At 36.4% G+C, this 21057-nt stretch overlaps 2 protein-coding genes across 2 annotated transcripts in view; both read left to right on the forward strand.

Annotated features, from left to right (window-relative positions):
- LOC127410013 (zinc finger protein 512-like) lies at positions 1 to 11201 on the forward strand. The gene is made up of 16 exons (XM_051644993.1): positions 1 to 37; positions 660 to 757; positions 1771 to 1826; positions 2327 to 2376; positions 3824 to 4014; positions 4103 to 4186; positions 4274 to 4387; positions 4891 to 5015; positions 5113 to 5199; positions 5290 to 5388; positions 6322 to 6489; positions 6976 to 7176; positions 8236 to 8337; positions 8760 to 8822; positions 9617 to 9715; positions 10200 to 11201. Exons 2-16 carry the CDS (start codon positions 670 to 672, stop codon positions 10617 to 10619), a joined length of 1947 nt encoding a protein of 648 aa, XP_051500953.1. The 5' UTR covers positions 1 to 37; positions 660 to 669; the 3' UTR covers positions 10620 to 11201.
- A 1412-nt stretch (positions 11202 to 12613) lies between these two features.
- LOC127410200 (general transcription factor 3C polypeptide 2-like) overlaps positions 12614 to 21057 on the forward strand; it is a 36380-nt gene continuing 27936 nt past the window's right edge. Inside the window, exons 1-10 of the mRNA XM_051645336.1 lie at positions 12614 to 12794; positions 13941 to 14255; positions 14868 to 15105; positions 16506 to 16809; positions 16900 to 16976; positions 17061 to 17138; positions 17225 to 17323; positions 19222 to 19449; positions 20025 to 20136; positions 20551 to 20662. Of these exons, the coding sequence (XP_051501296.1) occupies positions 13979 to 14255; positions 14868 to 15105; positions 16506 to 16809; positions 16900 to 16976; positions 17061 to 17138; positions 17225 to 17323; positions 19222 to 19449; positions 20025 to 20136; positions 20551 to 20662 (1525 nt within the window). The 5' untranslated portion in view covers positions 12614 to 12794; positions 13941 to 13978. The remainder of the gene's footprint in view (positions 12795 to 13940; positions 14256 to 14867; positions 15106 to 16505; positions 16810 to 16899; positions 16977 to 17060; positions 17139 to 17224; positions 17324 to 19221; positions 19450 to 20024; positions 20137 to 20550; positions 20663 to 21057) is intronic.

Consider the following 21057-nt stretch of genomic DNA (forward strand, 5'->3'; position numbering starts at 1 on the left):
GGGCGTCTCTGCATAAAGCGATCTCTGTAAGAGGACGGTAATGTTGTTTTTTCATGTAATATATTGAGTGTAGAAAACGTGTGGTATTATGTATTTGAACACATTGTCGGTTTTGATGTGTAAATGTAGAAAAAGTGAAAACCTTTTTAACAGTCGTAAGGTAACATAGCGTCTCCGAGTGTGATAGACATGTTATGAAGTAGCATTATTGAAATGCTTGTTCCTCTACATTTGAAGGTGATGTTAATGGTATATCGATGTCATATGAATTGTTTGGCGGTCGAATTCATCTGTGGAGCGGTTGTTTGACGTTGTCACCTTTCCCTTTGTTTTTGTCTGAGTGGCAGTGGGCTTCAGGACTGCAGTTATTCGCTGCAATAATGCAGCTTATTATGCAAATGCAATGTTAGTCCATTTGGTTTTTCAGGATGCATACAAACGTTGTAATTTGCATTAATAAATAAAATACTACGAGTCCCGGTAATTCGAAGGACAAGATGCTCAGTGCAACAAGCATATGTCTGTCTGAGGGTCATTGCAGTTAAGGGGTTTACATTGTAATGGAATTCTACATAGAAGCTAACCGGTTTTTGACAGTAATACGTATATTTGCTTTTGATGATGAAAACAATAATGTGAGATGATCCCTGTTGTATCAGGAATAGGATCATGAATCGGACCCAGTGTAACATGTCTGCCATATGTGTACCCAGAAAGAGGAAAATGTCAAGACCAAAACTAAACCCTCAAACATCAGGTATAATTCAAAATTTTGTACAGCAGCATAAAACTTTTTTGTTTTGAGCAGCTTTAGAAGATAAAACTAAATTTTAGGGATGCACCGATATAAATATTTTTGGTCAATACCGATACCGCTTTTAACAAACAATTATAAGCCGATAACGATTCCGATATTTTGCCACTTACCTTATTTTGTAATCAGATCACTGTTTTACTTGGAAATTATGCTTTAAAAATTTACAAAGAAGTACAAAAGCTTTTCTATGGTTCTAACAAGAAATAATTTCCAATTGAACATGGGTTGGATATGTTGAACACAGGCCAAAATTTTAAAAGAGAGTCACAATGAAAGATAAATAGAAGACAAAAAGAAAAAAAAATTAAATATGATAACATTACTGATATGACATTTTTTTATTTGGTACTTCTGCTGACTGAAGTCCTGACATAAGCGCTGAATGCAAACTATATTCTAAAATACAGCCCTTACCAATTTAGTAACCATGAAAGGCCATATTGCGATTTCAATCTTAAATCAATCAATCATGCAACATTAATGGACCGGTGTCTCACAAGTCAAAGTCATCTGGTTTCAAAGCCTTTTAGTTGGTTTCCCTCATCATGTAGGGTATAGGTGTGTGCCGCTTTCACAACTCTATGGCGGTTTTTCCTCATTAACGTGAGAAAAATTATATTACATGTTCTTAAGATTGCCAACCCTTCTACAAATTGTGGCTATTATTATTTCTGGATTGTGTATTTGAATCCACAATGTTTTTTACTAATTAATTCTAAATAAAACAAGCATTTTACATATCTGCCTTTTCATTTTAATGAACATTATGCCGATGATTTTAATTTGGTCAATAACTGACCGATAAATATTGGCAGCCGATATCGGTGCATCCCTACTCAATTTAAAGTATGTTTCAATGCCTTCTGTTAATAAAGGATATTAAATAAGCCATTGTTGAAATCCAGTATAAAGGTGTTAAGTGGTTAAAAATGAGTTTGTTGCTCCTTCAACAGATGACATAAAGGAGGTGGGGAGAGAGGCTGAAGGTAGTGGAATGACACCATCTGAAGTAAGACCAAATATCCTTACCTTGGGTTTTCACAGAGATTTAAGGGTGGGGGTGGTGTAGACTCTGGCGATCAAAAATAACGCATTGGTGGTATGGTATTTATGACCCAGGTTATTCCGTATGACTATCCTCAAAGCTTTGAAGAATGTCTAACCTAGTAGTTCTCTGCCTTTTTAACTCCAAGGCCCCCCATTGTCCGAGACAATATTCGAAGGCCACGCACACCTCTATGCTGTAGTTTAAAACATTGTGATAACGAAAGCTCAGTAGTGCAATTTGATGCAATAAAGTGTCAATTTATATATTGTGTGACTACATTTGAGCTGTTTTAGCATTTAAAATAAGTTCGATTATTTTAATATAAAATGTAAACAATTTAAAGTCATCTTGTGGCCCTCTTGGAAAAATTATTTTGGGGAATTTTGTTGAACTAAACATAAGACCATCAGATCTTGTTATACTGTATCTCTCTACTGTGCATCTGTGTTATTGCATTTCAGAATTCGGGAACAAGCTCCCAGAAAATAAAGAGAACTTACACCAGAAAAAAGTGAGTTTGATGTGTATAATGTGGTTAGGACTATATTGTAGATGGATAGCAATTACTGTACATTTTATTGTGTTCTCAGATATTGGTATTCTCAGTTTTGCATTACAGTTCATGCAAAATTCATTTTTCTCTGGAATTCATTAAGACGTACAATAAGTTGTTAATAAGTGTGATAAAGTGGCTCAGATGCAAAGAAGACAAACGCGAATATTGTTCCTGGCCCTGTGATTGGGGGAGGGGGGTCACTAAACTGGGCTACTGGGTGCTTGGGGGCTGGGTCCCACACTTATGATTTTATCTCAGGCCCCATAAATTCAATTTACAGCCTTGCTGTTGCCATTAAGTTTTAAGGGTTAATTCTCAAAAATGAAAATTCTCTCATCATTTACAAACCGTCATGCCATCCCAGATGTTTATAACTTTCTTTCTTCTGCAGAAGATAAACAAAGATTTTATAGAAGAATATCTCAGCTCTGTACATCCATACAATGCAAGTGAATGGTGATCAGGCCTTTGAAGCTCCAAAAAGAACATAAAGTTAGCATAAATGTAATCCATCAGACTCCAGTGTTTTAATCCATGTCTTCTGAAGTGATCCATTCGGTTTTGGGTAAGAAAAGACCAAAATGTAACTCCTTTTTCACTGTACATCTTGACAGCAGTCTCCTTGGCGATCATGATTTCAAGCTCGATTACACTTCCTATAGTGCCATCTAGTGCTCTGTGCATGTGTCAAGCACTAGGAAGTGTAATTAAGCTTGAAATCATAATTGTGCATGCCTAGAGACTGCAATGACAAGATGTACAGTGAAAAAGGAGTTACATTTTGGTCTTTTCACACCCAAAACCAACTGGATCGCTTCAAAAGACATTTATTAAATTACTGGAGTCATATGATTACTTTTATGTTGACTTTATCAACATTTTGGATAATTTTGGATCACCATTCACTTGCATTGTATGGACATACAGATCTGAGATTTTCTTCTAAAAATCTTTGTTTATGTTCTGTAGAAGATAGAAAGTCATACACATCTGGGATGGCATGAGGGTGAGTAAATGATGAGAGAATTTTCATATTTGGGTGAACTATTCCTTTAAGTGCACAAACACAATCTAGATCTGACAAACACCAGGTAAAACTAATAAATAGGGGTGTATATATACACAAACAGTGACACTCTAAGGACAAAACAAGGGACATGTATAAGCAATCATGACAAGAATATGGGGCAAAACCATGTGAGACAACAATATAGTACAAAATAAAAGCACACAGACAAACCTAGGCTGGACAACCTCTGTAATTTTGTTGAGGGAATTTCCCTGCATTCTAAATATAGTCTGTCCTTAGAATCTTTTGCATATCTAAGGTATGCCCCTTTGAATTACATCATATAATGGATTAACTGTGGCAAAACATCACTGCTGTGTGGTGTGTCCTAAGGTACCATGATCTCCAGCCTGTGGTCATTGGACCTACAGAGGATTCAGCCAATGTGTCATCTTGCAGTTCAGTAATCACTTCCAGTCTGGTCAATGGCTTGGAAAGCCAACATATACCCATTGGCCACACCAGCTCCTGCAGAATGGTGGGGGAAATAGATGAATCCAGTTCAGAAACTATAGAAGAAACAGGTGAGTACCATCTTCCAGAATGTTGATTAGAATAAATTAATATGGATATATACAGTAACAGTTCAGGGCATGTTTAAAACTGTCACAGATTTTGTGCTGAAGAAGAAACGGAAGATGGAAGAAGTTGGTCAGCTCTCGTTAAAAAAGTACATTGAGGAAGTAAAACAGACAGGTATTCAGTTCTTCACTATTTGTTCTCAATAATCTGCATGAAACAGTTTATGTGAAAAGTGCAGATTACATCTTTTCCCTTTAACAGTACCTGTTATAGTTCCCGTTGCTCAGTTCACCCTGAGGAATCAGATAGCAAGCAGTACACAGGAACAGAAAGAACTTCAGTGCACCAAGAAAGAGTTTCCTGTTTATCCTGCAGGTAAATTGGATAGTCCTTCAGGCAATTTTTAAGACCCCATGAAATCAGAATTTGACATTTGTGGCATTTAGTCTGCATCGTTTAGTATGCTAGTGTACTCCAAAAAGTTGACAGATATACACATTTACAATATGTAAAACTGTTTTGGGAAAACGGACAGAAATTATTGATGATTCATCTTGCACTCAGGACTGTTTGTCCAATCAAATGCTTACTACAATATGAATGTCCCTCCCCCTAATACCACCTACTACCAATTAGCAGTAGCAAGTCATGACTCATGGTTATGATGTAAACAAAAGCCTATTTGCTCATTTAAAATAAGGGACGAGCCCTTCAATACAGTATGTCCCACTCAAACTTCCTGTTTCAGTGGGAAATACGTCAACACAGGAAAGAAAACTGTGCTCATCAAGTTCTGTACAGATGCATTTTTTAAATATTGAATAATTATATTTACAAAATAGTTTTTTGTGGTTCTTTTCTTTCATGCGACTTTACAGGTAGTCAGGAGGAGAAATGGCAACTGCAAATTTTGGCAAAGGGTCGAGTTACCTGCCCAAAATGTAAAAGCGTTGGAAGAAAGACAGTTGAGGGCTTAAAGAAGCACCTGGAAACCTGCAGACTGGTACATGCAGTGTTATGAAAATCATACAAATGTGGCAGCTAATTTTTTTCTAATATGTGTGTGTTCTTTGAAACTGATTCAGCTCTTTATTGTGTAGAATCCCTTTACATGCCCACACTGTGAGAAACAACTAAAAACTTCTACTGGAATGAAGTACCACCTTATGGCTGACCATAACAACCTGGTTTGTTTGTTTTTAATGGATTTCGAGTCCGACATCAACAATGATGATTATGGTAATGATGCAAATATTATTTTCCATTTGCTTTTGAAGCCCATTCCAGAGACTGGGAATGACGTAGCTGACCAAGCCGTGAAGGAGAAACTACGAAAAGTCCTGAAGAGGATGGGGAAATTAAAATGTTCAAAAGAGGTTTGTTCATATTTTACCTTTACTGTAGGGTTGGGAATCGAGAACCGGTACTTATTTAAAACTGGTTCCGTTTTTAAACTATACTGGAAGCAGATGACCGTCTGCATTCTTCCATCAATGTAGAAACATTTTTTCACTCTTCAGATTATCTGTGATTCACAATTCCTACTATGGCGATGGCCTATATCATGAATATTATTTTGTTTACACAACCCTTTTCAATCATCCAGTCATGTAATCTGTTTCATTTTCAGTGATTCAGTGAAACGTTCCACATCAAGAGTTCAGGCTAGGCCTTTATACTACCATGTTAAAGGGATAGTTCACCCAAAAATGAAAATTATCTGATCATTTTACATAAAGGCAGCATAAAAGTAATCTCCAGTGGTTTCATATATCTCTTCTAAAGCAATGCAATCACTTTGGGTGAGAAACAGATCAATATTTCAATAATTTTTTACTATTAATCTCCACTTTCACTTTTACTTTCAGAATGTAAAAGTGAAAGTGGAGATTTATTGAAAAAAAGTTTTTTTAAAATTGATCTGTTTCTCATCCACACCTATCATATCGCTTCTGAAGACACAGATTTAACCAGTGGAGTCATATGGATTACTTTAGTGCTGCCTTTATATGATTTGTGGAGCTTGAAAGCACTGGTCACCAGTCACTTGCACTGAATGGACCTACAGAGCTGAGATGTTCTTCTAAAAATCTTCGTTTATGTGCAGAAAAAGAAAGAAAGTCATACACATCTGGGATGGCATGAGGGTGAGTAAATGATGAGCGAAATGTTCATTTTTGGGTGAATTATTCCTTTAAGGTGGCCCAGGGCAGTGTAAAGATTCAAAGGCCACATAGAAGCCTTCATATTGTGGATGTTTGAATCTTAAATGAAATTATGTATTGAGATGCTAAATGGTTTTGTTTTAGGGATGCACTGGCAGTTTCACTAGTATAATGGGTTATGTGTACCACATGAAAAAATGTGGCAAAGAGGTGTCAGAGTTGGAGAAAATGTTATTGAACTGTAAACACTGTGGAAAAGCATATCGCTCCAGAGCAGGCCTGGAGTACCACGTCAAGAATGAGCACAGTCCAGTGAGTCCTTCTCTACAGTACATTGGACACAACAGTCTCACATTTTTAACAAATATAACAGTCTTAATTTGATATGCTAAGTAAATAATAATTTAATTTTATGTCTGGCATTTAAAGGTGTAGCTCTCCCAAAAATGAAAATTCTGCCATCGATTATCCGATTATATGTTGTTCCAAACCTGTATGACTTTATTTCTTTCACGGAACACATCAGGAGATGTTAGGCAGAGTGTTAGCCTCAGTCAACATTCACTTTCATTGCTTTTATTTTCTCCATACACTCAAAGTGAATGGTGACTGAGACAAGTCCATAACATTCTGCCTAACATCTCCTTTTGTGTTCCACGGAAGGAAGAATGTCATACAGGTTTGGAATGACATGAAAGTGAGCAAATGATGACATAATTTACATTTTGGGGTGACATATCCCTTTAATGTGTTTGTTTCCGAAAGTATTGCTTGAAACTCTGTCGCAATAATGTGTAGGTGCAGACACCCCAGGAAAATGAAATAGAGGAGGTAAAGACACAGAAAGAGCCCATCCCAGAACGTACGCAGAGCGGACGGGTCAAGCGTTTGTCAGCACAGGTGGCAGTGTTCCACCTGAGAGAGATCGCCAGTGAAGAGCTTCTGAAAGAGTGGCCTAAAAGGAAAGTGCAGCGTGACTTGGTGCCAGACGACAGGAAGGTGCTTGAAAATATAATGATCAACCTATATCAGTATGTGTAATTGCAGGGCTGTGTGAAGAAGTCCAAATCTCCAAATTCATAAAAGCAAGATATCATGTTTATGTTAAAAGGTTTTAGATTGTTGCTCAAATCTTTGAAATAAGAACATAACATGGTATCACTTTACAATGTTATTAATATCATGCCTTAGGGATCATGAACTAACAATGAACAATAATTTTTTATAGCATTTATCAATCTTGGTTAATGGTAATATATAAATATACTATTCTTTATTGTTTGTTCATGTCAGTTCCAAAAATGAAAATTCTCTCATCATTTACTTACCCTCATGCCATCCCAGATGTGTGACTTTTTTCTTCTGCTGAACACAAAAAAGGATTTTTTGAAAAATATCTCAGCTCTGTTGGTCCTCACAATGCAAGTGAATAGTGGCCAGAACTTTGAAGGTCCAAAAATCATATAAAGGCAGTATAAACGTAATCCATATGACCCCAGTGGTTAAATCCATATCTTCAGAAGCAATATGATAAGTACTCTTTTACTATAAATCTCCACTTTCACTTTAACATTCTTCTTCTTTTGTTTTTGGCGATTCACATTCTTTGTGCATATTGCTACCTACTGGGCAGGGAGGAGAATTTATAGTAAAAAAGGATTGTTTTTCACCCATACCTATCATATCACTTCTGAAGATATGGATTTAACCACCGGAGTCATTACCCTTATGCTGCCTTTATGTGCTTTTTGGACCTTTAAAGTTCTGGCCACCATTCACTTGCATTATATGGACTTATAGAGCTGAGGTATTCTTCTAAAAATCTTTGTTTGTGTTCAGCAGAAGAAAGTCAGCTATACACATCTGGGATGGCATGAGGGTGAGTAAAGAACTATCCTTTTAACTAATGTTAAAGGATACTTTTTGTGTTTTATTTAATGTTAGCAATTACAGACTTATTGTAAAATGTTACCCATAACATTAATTAACCTGTCTTGGAAGGGCTTTTGTTATTGTTTAAGGACTTTTTATGCTACTGTTATTGTTGTGTCCATGTAGCTGAAGTACTCCCGTCCTGGGTTACCTGCCTTCAGTCAAGAGACTATGTGCAAGTGGAAGAATGAAGTCAAACTGCATAAAAAAGTGCAATGTCCGAACAAGGTTTGAACATCATAAAGTACATTTACTGTTATTTTTATGGTGTTTTCACCATTATTTTCAACCTAATATTTATTTATAATATTTTTAGTATGATTTGAAATATGTAATGTTTTTGTATTATGGTTATATTTTAAACATTTATTTGTGGTGCTGGCTGCTTGCCTGCTAAGCTTCCATTATATGTGTATTTACTGTAAACATGTACTGTTCAATATACACTCTGAGGAATAGGTCAAAATTATGGTCTGTGGTAATCAAATGCATGCCACTGATGCAATACACAGATATTAGGTTGGAAATAGCACAGATTCTCTTAAGCACTGTTGTATTTGCTTAATTGGTTTACTGAAGAAATGACTGAAACAAGTTATTAATGTTAATAACAAAACAAGTTATTATCTGTGTTTCTGGGATTATATTAGGGTTGTGATTGCTTCTATACCAGTGTATCTGGCCTAAAGGCTCATCTTGGTCTATGTACCTTGGTAAGGAATGTCTCTCATTTTATTTCTGTGTTTTTGAGGCATGTCACATGAGGCTTTGAGTAGAGCTTGCAGAATGGTGGTAGACCTATCCCTGGTGCCTGTGTAGTAGTGCCTAGGTACTGTTTATTTGATCAAGTAAATTGTAACATACTGCCTCAATATGTTTTACCCAGGGCCTTTCCTTGCTTTAAGTGGCTGCTGAGGGCCACCGAGCCACCAGGGGGCAAGCAAGGTTGCAAGGTTTTTAAATAAACTATTTACATTTATGCATTTGGCAGAGGCTTTTATCCAAAGCAGCTTACAGTGCCCTTATTACAGGGACAATACCCCTGGAGCAACGTGCCTTGCTCAAGGACACAATGGCAGTGGCTGTGGGGATTGAACCAACAACCTTCTGCTTACCAGTTCAGTGCTTTAGTCCACTATGCCACCACCACACTAAAGTCTGCCAGTTAGATTCAGACAGCTGGTATGGCTCAATTAGACAGTTAAAGAGGGAAGGGAGAAATGTAACTGCAGTTCACAGGTGGGCCTGGTTCTGGGGGGTCTCCAAGTAGTATTTTGCTTAGGCCACCCATATTCTCAGAAACGGCCCTGGTTTTAACAGAACATACAACCGTATTTACAGTTTAACTGAAAGCAAAGCCATGTTGGTTTTTTATTGCTAACAAAATCAACAAGCTCCTAAAGTTGTCCAATATTGATGTTTCTAGCTTCATAATTGAATTTGCTCTGAAACAGGATGCTTTTGCACTTTATGAAGAAGCTTTAAAGCTTTTGATATTTCTCTGCAGGGGGAATTTCAAACTGGGAAATATAAATGCTTGATATGTAAGAAAGAATTCCACTCTGAAAGTGGAGTGAAGTACCACATCAATTCCATTCACTCTCAGGTAATTCAATGAGTTACTTGTACCTACATAACTATTACATTTTATTATTAGGGCTGTCAGTTAATTAAAATGTAATTGATATGCTGAGCAACTAATCAAATTAATCACAAATACTGTACTGTATATATGAGTATTTGCTGAGAAAAGACCCCAAATGAAGATAATTCAAAGATATTGTTGTGACAGACAAAAAAAAAAAAAAAAAAAAAAAGAAAATGATGCATTTGAATGCATTGTTTTTTAATAATTCAATACAATACAATATATATATATATATATATATATATATATATATATATATATATATATATATATATATAAAATTATGAAATAATTCAATTAAGTACAAATACTAAATTAACATGTTAAATTGACAGCCCTATAATATTAGATCATATATATAATATACATAATATATTATTTTACTGCTCCATTATTTAGTAAAAATGTGTATAACAGATATTTGTTATTTTATTTTGCATAGGACTGGTTTGTTGTGCAGTCAAAAGCCAAGACTTCCAAATTTGATAAACTGCACTCAGTCAAGAATCAGCCAAAGGAAGACTCCATGAAGCATTCAGACCTTCCCTCACCAAACCCAGCCCTCAGTTTTCCCCAGGTCCCCAACACCTGGCAGGACAGACAGACATCAGCGGTGCCCATGTCAAGTGGGACAAAAAAGAGGAAGGAGGGCAGAAAAAGCAGGAAGGGAAAAGCGAGCAGACAGGAGAAAGACTGCTATGAATTCAGCAGCAGTGACAGTCAGAGCAGCAGCAGCAGTAGTGAGAGTTCAAGCAGCGAATCAGAGGCTGAAGACGCAGCGGACCAGAGAAAAGATGACTGGGCCCTCAACAGTCCCCTCGCGAAGCCTGGGTCCAGCCAGAAGCCTGAAAATCTTTCATAAACCCTCCCTGTTCTTTAATTCAAATATGTGGTTACGGCACTATGGCAAGGGAACAACTCAAAGGGTCATTCCAGAAGAAAGTGAACAGTTAAATCCTTTCACGAAGGAAGAGCGTGTTTATGTAGATATTTGTATTCCCTTTCTACTGTATTTACAAGAAGAGTATACGTTGATTGGTCTCTTGCAAACTTTGTAAATAACTGATCACATATCACATCACAATTTGAATTAATAAAACATGAATATTTCATACTTAAAATACTTAATGTGTTTGGTTTAGTGTGTTGTAGAGAGCACTTTTTATTTTTCTGTAAGCTCTGTCTCTTGATCTGCACCTTTCACATTAGAATAGTGGCTGACTTGATGTTGCAGTGCATTTTGCATGTAATGATGTTCATGTATGCTGTGGTGTTGTGATATTGCTGAGTGTGAATCTGTCACTACAGATGATAGAAGTCACTCTGATACTCTGATAGTTGTTTTGTGAGCATATTTTAGTATGCCAAGTATGCAGTTACAGTGCACTGTTTCTGGAAAAAGTTTCAGTATTGTACATTTGAAAAGCTGCGTTTCCTTGGATTAAAATCCATGATATTGGTTTGTCTGGTTGTCTTTTTTTGTGTAATACACAACTCCATTTTAGAAAATTCAGTGACACAAGATCCACATTTTAATTATGTTGACTGAGAAAGCCAACATACATATCTGCTATTTAAACTTATTATTATTATGAGACTGAAATTTATGACACAAACATGCACCAAACTTTGCACAGACCTTCAGACTGTTCTGACTTAGTGTGCTAAATCTTTTCTAACTGATCAGGTTTATGGTTTGCGAACAGCAGTTAATCAAACAATAGGAAAAAATGTCAGACTTACATTGGTGGAGTGTTTAAACGGGCCAAGACTATTCAAATTTCATCTGTCAAAAATTCAAATGTAAACAAACCCACACAAGACTAAAATGCTTTAAGCTGCTCTTCCTAATCTACACTCACTTAGCACTTTATTAGGAACACCTGTACACCTACATATTTATGTGATTATCTAATCAGCCAATCGTGTTGCAGCAGTGCAATGCATTAAAATCATGCATATACGGGTCAGGAGCTTCCGTAAATGTTCACATCTATGTATCTATCTATCTATCTAGCTCTTTGATCAGGCCTCCGAAACATGATGGACATTTTGTCAACATTTAAATAATCAAAGGAATGGAAGTACAACCAAAACTGGAAATGGAGTATGATGTTAGCTGTATATGAATATCTCAAACTGAATATGCTTTATTTTTAAACTATTGACCATTTTGCAACCATTTGCTGCCATTTATATGTTAATCACATACTGCTTGGGTTAGCTATTTTTCTTTATTCAGTGATGCTAATCTCTTTATTGACATCAGTTTATGATGAAGATGATTTAATGTGGGGTTTGCGGACAGGTATTTGGATGCTTGAGAAATTCATAATTCAACATTTTATACATCTTATTTATGCATACAAATGGATACTTTATTGAAACTTTATATTTTTTATACTCTACTTATGTTAGACTTTATAACGTTATACGTATTGTACTGTATGGCTGTGCCTCGTTTGGAAGGCTGCGTCCTCCGGAGGTCGCATTTGTCGGTCGCATACGTCATCAAGGCTGTCTTTTTTTATTTATTTTTTTATTTATCTATTGTCAATGCCTTTTATGTATATGCACTTACATTTATACAATTGTTAACCTTTTTTGCATTCCCAATAAAAAATAATGTAACGAGACAGCCTCGATGACGTATGCGGCCGACAAATGTGACCTCCGCAGGTCGCATCCTTCCAAACGAGACACAGCATATGGATGTCTACGGTTTTATTACATGCAAAGTACATGCTAATTTAGTATTCTGCTCTACTTTACCACATTGATACCACCTCGTGGCCATGCGAAAATCACACGGATATTTGAAGTCTCTCTGGTCGCAGTGTTGGCTAGAGGGCGGTAGAGAGCAAGCGAGGTCATAGGGAGCATTAAACATGGCGGCGAAGGCAAGCTAATGTGTTATAAATACATTAGCAAGGAGTTCCATGGTAAAGCAGCACATATCTGAACAACACAGCTGAATTTTCGCGTTTTAATTTAAATCAAGACCGGACATATTGTATCCATCACGCGTTTGGAGGCGGTGAGTCATTCATTTTTATTTTGATTCATTATGTGGACTGAGTCGGATTCGAACCCGCGTGAATTCTGATGAAGGAAAAGGTGGACGAGTAGCCTGAGCCACTATCGAAACCCACCACTTCTGAGAAATAGCCCATGTCTTTCCTGTGGTTTTCAGTGTGCGCTAGAGTCATTTGAGAATGTGTTTATTAATTTAAACTCAGGTTTTTGTTTTATAAGATACTGTACTTCAGACTTTTGAACGTCTGTCAGGAAATTTATCTTGATATGAGCCACGTCAACGTCAATACACTTGTACTGAAACCGGTTTTGTGTTAAATGGAAACTATTCCTCCAACTTAATGTTCGTTTTTATTTTATTTATATATATATATATATATATATATATATATATATATATTTAATTAATTACTTAAGGAATTGTTGGTTGGCCACATAGTGAGCAACTTCAATGTGGTTTAGTTAGACATAGTGTTCCACGCGTTTAAGCACATTCGTGTATTACTGACAGATTGCAGAACAATTTTTAGTAGCATGCCACACAAACTATATATATATATATATATATATATATATATATATATATATATATATATATATATATATATATATATATATATATATTATTTAAACGTGGTACTATGGTAATACCGTGGTTGTAGGATATCTATCCTGGTACCAACATTTTTACTATTGCACTGCAATGTATAAAAATGACTATAAACTTAATGTTGGCTTTGTAATACAATGGCAATTCTCTGAAGTTCCTTAGAGTAGAATCCCATATCACTGTACCCTGATACAGCCATTGTACTTTATTAAATAATTTTGACCTCCCAGACGTTTAGCACACTAATGACTACAGATTACCCCTACCAATTTACCTTTTTTATTTTTTCATGTGAAATAAAATGTTATTTAGTCCCTTTATGATTTTTACTAGTGATTTCTTGGCGCACAAGTAGGTCCTTAGAGCTCTTGCTTATATTTGTGAGGACTTTTCCCAAATTTGGTTCTTACAATTATACCGAAACAATTGTTTGTGTTTTATAAAATTACATCTTTACACATGTTTGTTTACATTGTTGAAGTATCGTTAAATTTGATTAATAACTGCTCATAAAATTACATTGTTCTTCATTACTAGACTGTGCTGGAAGCAGTTCTGTGGAAGAAAAGGTATTAATGGCATCTGCTGCCCTGAAATTGGCGGAGCAGAGAGGCGAGTCAATGGGTTTGCCCTATGAAAAGGATGAGGAAGAGCATATGGGACTGGCTATCCATGAGAATAAAGAAGTAACTCATGATTTGGGTAAAGAACTCCTCAGTTCTTCAGAGCCTCAGAAGATGGAGTCAGAGCTGCAAAAGTCTGGCTGTGATCTACCCGATAAAGGTGTGAAACCAGAGACTAACTCTGACATGACCAGTGCAACATTAGAGAAGAGCCAAGAACTACCTCAAGGCATGTTTCATCCATCATAAAGTGATTTAAATTGTTTTGTTTAGTCCTTTGGATTTCTACAGTAGTCCTTCAAACCTTTATAAAACTTGTTGATTTGTTTTATGAAAGGGATAGTTCACCCAAAAATGAAAATTCTCTCATCATTTACTCACCCTCATGCCATCCCAGATGTGTATTACTTTCTTTCTTCTGTCGAACACAAACAAAGATATTTAAGCTCTATTAGTCCTTTCAATGCAAGTAAATGGTGGCCAGAACTTTGAAGCTCCAAAAAGCACATAAATGCAGCATAAAAAAGAGGATTGTGAAAGTAATCATGGAGATTTATAGTAAAAAAAGCACAAATATCTATCTGTTTCTCATCCACACCTATTATATCGCTTCTGAAGGTATATATTTAACCCCTGGAGTCATATGGATTACTTTTATGCTGCCTTTAGGTCTTGTCTGGTCACCATTCACTTGCATTATATGGACCTACAGAGCTGAGGTATTTTTTCTAAAAATATATTTGTGTACAGCAGAAGAAAGAAAGTCATATACATTTGGGATGGCATGAGGGTGAGTTAATGACGAGAGAATTTTCATTTTTTGTGTGAACTATCCCTTTAGGGCAGACACATACCTCCCAAGTTCCCCGAGATGTATGCCAGGAGAGTTCACTTAACAAAGAGGCAGTCCAGAAGAAGCTAGGGCGTCCTAATGCAAGCCCCCGGGTTGAGAAGACCCCTGCCAAAAGGAGGAAAAAGGAAATCATTCCACAGATTCCACCCCAACATGAGAATTCTACAACCTTGGATACATCTGAACTAACTGCTAGTGGTCGGCCCAAGAGGAGAGCTGCTAAAGCGTACGCTCTCCAGTTTTATACTGTTGATCGAAATCCATAAAGCATGTTGTATGCAAATGTGCAAACATATTGGGACATATCTGCAGTGTAAAAACATGTATAGGGCTTGAGGCATTTCTATTATGTCCAGTTTACAGAAGTATCAATACTGTTCTAATAATGTTTTAAGACTCTCAGGAAGGGAGGGGATATCAGGGCAGCTATGCATGGCAACCCTGAAGCAGGATTAAAGTTATCTTGCTCCAAAAACATCAATGGTCAGAGAAAGTGTACTGATCAGGACTTGAACCCTAATCATATTGAATAGTATGTAAGGTACTTACCACTGAGCTACTCACACATTGTGTTTTTTTATGTGAAACATGAGCAGATCAAATGTGTATGGGTATTGTAAAGAAGTTTTACTAATGATTTCCACATACATTTGTTCTGCTCATGTTTCATGAATAAGAATGAATGTTTTTTGATTGATTTCTGGCCTGTGTCAGATCAAAACGTCCCTTAAACAAGATTTTAATTAAGAAGCAAAATTGCATAAGATAATAAAACTTATTTACACATAATATGTTTTAAATTACAGTATGTGTATTTTTCTTACATCTATGCATTTGGTGGACACTTTTATTCAAAGTGACTTCCAGTGCATTCAAGGTGCACATAGTGTCAGTTTATGGGTTCCCTGGGAATCAAACCTATGATCTTGGCATTGTTAGCACCATGCTTTACCAGTTTAGCCACAGGATTCCCAATGGTGTATTGTTTTTTCTTGTTTTAAAATAATTTTGTTCAAAACAAGTTAAGCTCAGTTAACATTTACATTTACATAACAGCATTTTTGGTATAATGTTGATTACCACAAAAAATAATTTTGACTCGCACCTTTATTTAAAAAATGTTTTGGTTATAGTGAGGCTTTTATCATGGAAGTGAATGGGGGCAGTACTTAACTTTAAAATCGAAATGTTTCAAAAGTATAACCACAAGATGTAAATCATGTTAACACATATAATGTTTAGGTCTTATGGCTATACTTTTGAAACAATTTGTATTTAAGAGCTTATGGATTGGCCCCATTGACTTTTATTGTAAGTGGCTTATTGTAACTGCAATTCGTTTTTTCTTTCAATAAATGAGGGGCAAGTCTAAATCATTTTAGTGGTAATCAACATTGTGCTACAAATGCTTTTAACTGAGCTTAACTTGTATTGAACTTGTATTCTTAGAACCAAAAAAAATAAAAATAAAATAAAATGTTTATTTTATCACACATTTTTGCTTAAAAGGTTAATGTATTTTATTTATTTTTTTAAGGATGTTTAGATGTTTTTTCTTTTTTTTTTCTTCTGGAAAACAGTACAAACATCATTGTTAATTGCTCTCTTTTTCTTTATCTCGATTAGTGCCTTAGATTATCTCCACAACCTGGCCAAGGATCTTAGTCATACAGAGTCCTCAACGAAAGACACGCACAAACATAATGAAGTGGACAGCAAGTCAAAGAAGAAGGACACAGCAAGAGGGAAGGGGACAAAGAGAAAAGTTCCAGGTTATAACAGTGACATAGATGATGAGGATTTCACCCCAGAAAAGGATGATGAGGCAGAGAGTGAGGATGACGAAGATGACGAGGATTCAGAGCCAGGCATGGCTTTGTCATGGAGCTTGGACATGGAGCGCCGAAACAGACAGTCTAAAGGACGTTTTGTGAGTCTGTGGTCCACATCCGATACCCATAAACTACATCAGTTTCCATACCTGTGTTGTCTTATTCTTGCATTGTTTTCTGCTTCCCAGCCATGTATGCTGCCAAATGGCTTGACTAACAATGTCATGGAACATGTCTGGAACTGTTTTAGGAGGACCAAGGAATTGTAAGTCATTAACTTCTCTTAGATAATACACATTATCATGGCAGTTAATTTTATCTGTGTCTGTACTTCAAATACTCATGCTAGCCATGATGAAAACTTCTCCCCGTGGGTATTTCCTGAGTGGATTCCTTCTGCTAAAGACTGGCATTTCCTGACTTACAGGTATTAATGGAGCTAAATAGCAGACAATATTCACAGAAACCAAGAAATTCAGTTTTAACTGAAATATATTTTGTTTTGATTAACAGTGAGGCTGAAAAGTATTTGCCCCAAGAGAAAACATCTGCTGCTTTCACTTTTACACGAGAAAACATCAAAGGAAAGATTGAACTGCAGAGGATGAATAGGTAAAATATTATTTATAAAATTACAACTAATTCGCTTTGCTTCTTTAAAGGGGCGTTCACATTGACACTGATTTAATCCTTGGTCACCAGGATGCTGTACTGTTTTTTGCCAGTAGGCGTTCCTACTCCATTGCAGTATCATGAGGTGGATCAAGTGAGCTCCTGCCATTTGCAGTCCCATTGCTGTGCCTTTGCATAAATTTGAACTCTAAATTTGAAATTTGAAAGGAATATTCCAGGTTCAATACAAGTTAAGCTCAATTGACAGCATTTGTAATGTTGATTACCACAAAAAATTATTTTGACTCATCCATCCTTTTCTTTAAAAATAGCAAAAAATGTAGGTCACAGTGAGGCACTTACAATGGAAGTGAATGGGGCCAATTTTTTGAGAGTTTAAAAGCAGAAATGCATTCATTCTTCTGTTAAAACTCGTGTATTATTTGAGCTGTAAAGTTGTTTATATCGTCATATTTACAGTCGTTTTAGGGTTTTATGGTTTGTTGACATTACATCGCCATAGCAACAAAGTTGTAAAATTGGCTGTAACTTTACACAGAAGGTTAGTTCATGATTTTATCACACTAAAATCACGTTAACACACATATTGTTTACATCTTGTGGTTATACTTTTGAAACAGTGAGTATTTTAACATTTACGGATTGGCCCCATTCACTTCCATTATAAGTGCCTCACTGTATCCCAGATTTTTGCATTTTTAAAAAAAAAAAAAAAAGAAAGGAGGGGCAAGTCTAAATAATTTTTTGTGGTAATCAATACTATGCTAAAAATGCTGTCGATTGAGCTCAACTTAAATTGAACCCGGAATATTCCTTTGTGTCATACCGGCAATGGTCATGTCGCCTCAGATTGAATCACCTCTGGTCGCTTTTTTAGTGTAAATGCTTCCTGGGTCACATCTATAAAAAATGTAGTTACAGAAGTGTTTGTTGCCATTTTAAATATTTGAGATCTGTTAGATTTTGCTTTCATCTTCTACTGTAGATGATCACCAAATGAACTTTTAGAATTTATAGGAATATTCCAGGTTCAACACAAGTTTAGCTCAATTGACAGAATTTGTGGTATAATGCTGATTACCACAAAAATTATTTGCTACTTGTTCCTCTTTTTCTTTAAAAAAAAAAAAAGCAAAAATCTGGTTTCCAGTGAAGCACTTACAATGGAAGTGAATGGGGCTAATCTGTAAACATTAAAATAATCACTGTTTCAAAAGTATAGCCACAAGATGTAAACAATATTTGTGTTAACATGATTTTAGCATGATAAAATTGCAACTTCGTTGCCATTACAACGTACTGCTGTAAACTCTAAAACCCTAAAATGACCTTAAAAACGACAATTTAAACAACTTTACAGCTCAAATAAGTTTTAACAGAAGTATTAATGTAAGTGCTTTTATAAGCTTCACATTTCTGCCTTTAAACTCTCCAAAAATTGGACCAATTCACTTCCATTGTAAGTGCCACACTGTAACCTCGATATTTGCTTTTTGTTTTAAAGAAAAGGGGGGACGAGTCGAAATATTTTTTTCTGGTAATCAACATTATGCCACAAATGCTGTCAGTTGAGCTTAGCTTGTACTGAACCTGGAACATTCCTTGAATTTCCCAAGTATAAGATATTTTTAAAAAAAATCTTTGTGCCGATGCAAACACAATACAAAAAAAATATGTTAACAAAAATACCAGCAAAACATAATGAACATAATTTGAACCATAATGAACATAATTTGAAACTTTGCAACTTCTCTTTGAGTTTAACAAAGAAAAACAAACATATGGAATGCTAAAGCACCTTGGCAGCCTCGCTGAGCATATGTCTTAGTCATATGAAACTGTGTAAGACAAATACAGTATTGTCTTGTCATCTGCAGGTTTGAATCATTGCCACATCACACTTCCCGCTGGGACTCTCTATTCTTTGTGGGGGGTCCCGTGCGATCCATGGAGTGGTGCCCGTGTCCTGACGGGGCAGCAGGAACAAAGTATGCTGCCATCTACTGCCACAAGGGCATGGACGACAGACACAAAATCAACCAGCTGCACACAGGGCCTGTCTTACTGCAGCTGTGGGACTTCGGAAGCCTTCAGTGCAAAAGCAGGTCAACTAGATAAGACACTTATAAACTGTTCCAACAATTTGGTTTTAAAGGGATAGTTCACCCAAAAATGAAAATTCTGTTGCCATTTACTCACCCTCATGTCATTCCAAAGCCGTATGACTTACTTTCTTTCATGGAACACAAAAGGAGATAGGAATGTTGAGACTGACAGCCTTAGTCACTATTCACTTTCATTCCATCTTTTTTTGGAGCAGAACACATGTGTCTTGAGACATCTTTTTAGAAGTTTTAGATCTCCTGCATGAGATGCTGAAAAACAGTGAGACGCAGCGCATCAGTCAAAGATGTCCATTCTAGTGCATGTTTACGTAGGAAAATAATTGAAAAACAGCGCAGAAGGACGCAACAATGCTTTCGGTGTGAACAGCCCCTAACATCTCCTTTTGCATTCCACAGAAGAAAGTCAAATGGGTTTGGAACAAAATGAGAGTGAGTAATGGTGACAGAATGACATTTTTGGGTTAACTATCCCTTTAATAGAAAATATCTATTCTATGGTGTGTTTTAGAATAAAACGGTAATATCGGATGTGACTTTTTTCCCCCCTACCTCAGACCCTCGACTGCTCCTCATCTAGCATATGCTCTGGCCATAGATGACGGATGCATCTGGAATATTAAGTGGTGTCCTGCGGGAGTGTGGGAACAGCCCTCCACCAGCAGAAAGGTAAGAAATGAAATTATAGGTGAGGATTTTGTGTGCAAGCAAATATATCAGAGGTTTACCAGCATCTGTAAAATTATTCAAAATTGATGTTAGTCTGAGGATGCAAGGGGATCTGGGTTAACCTCTTCAACTCTGGAGCATTTTTGGGTTGCTGTCTGCAATTTTTCATACTCACATTTAAAAGCTCACCTTTTACACATACTGTGGAATAATTGCCAAAAATGTGTCTAATTTTTTCAGAAAAAAAAAAAATCACCTTCTATTACAAAATGCCAATCTGAAATGTAGGTGGCACACTAACGCATTTTAACCCTCACAGATGTGCTCATCCATAGATGTTCAGTCTAATTTTCAGGAATCTGCGCCCGTCCTGGAACCTACGCCCTTGTGTAAATCTGTTTTAATTTTTATCAGACTCTACAGATGGCTAGATTAGGTCTTCTAGCTGCAGCTTTCTCTAATGGAACCATCAGAGTCTACAGTCTTCCTCACCCAGAAGCCCTTACAGCACACCATCTGACTAAAGGTGAGTGAATGGTGAAATGCACAGTAAAAACCTGTGCAATTTACTGGTTCTTGCAGAAGAGGGCAGCACAAGACAGAAGAGTCTTCCCTTTACCTCCACCAAACAAACACTAATGTTGTTTTCTTGTGTGCATCTTGTTTCATGCTTTTGGTTCATGTTTAACAAACACTTGAAAACAGAGAAATTGAAATTGATATTACAATTAGAGATCATCTACCAATGATAACACCTATCATCATGGAGGCGTAAAGTTTTACATGCAGTTGTCTCAAAGAGTAAATAAACCAAAGTTTGATTTCACTGTGAGAGGTTAAATGTTTGCCATTACATGTTTGTGACTTCTTAAATGGGCCATATCACACACTTCTGAAGCATTACTTTTCTTGTTCTTGCCT

Source organism: Myxocyprinus asiaticus, chromosome 19 (genome assembly GCF_019703515.2).
Source record: "Myxocyprinus asiaticus isolate MX2 ecotype Aquarium Trade chromosome 19, UBuf_Myxa_2, whole genome shotgun sequence".
Taxonomy (NCBI): Eukaryota; Metazoa; Chordata; class Actinopteri; order Cypriniformes; family Catostomidae; genus Myxocyprinus; species Myxocyprinus asiaticus.

Bases quoted from the DNA above. Each gene is read 5' to 3' on its own strand.
- LOC127410013 (XM_051644993.1), top strand. From the start codon at position 670: ATGAATCGGACCCAGTGTAACATGTCTGCCATATGTGTACCCAGAAAG. The intron at 4,388-4,890 runs GTAAATTGGATA...GCGACTTTACAG, and splicing joins GTTTCCTGTTTATCCTGCAG to GTAGTCAGGAGGAGAAATGG. The intron at 7,177-8,235 runs GTGCTTGAAAAT...GTGTCCATGTAG, and splicing joins TGGTGCCAGACGACAGGAAG to CTGAAGTACTCCCGTCCTGG.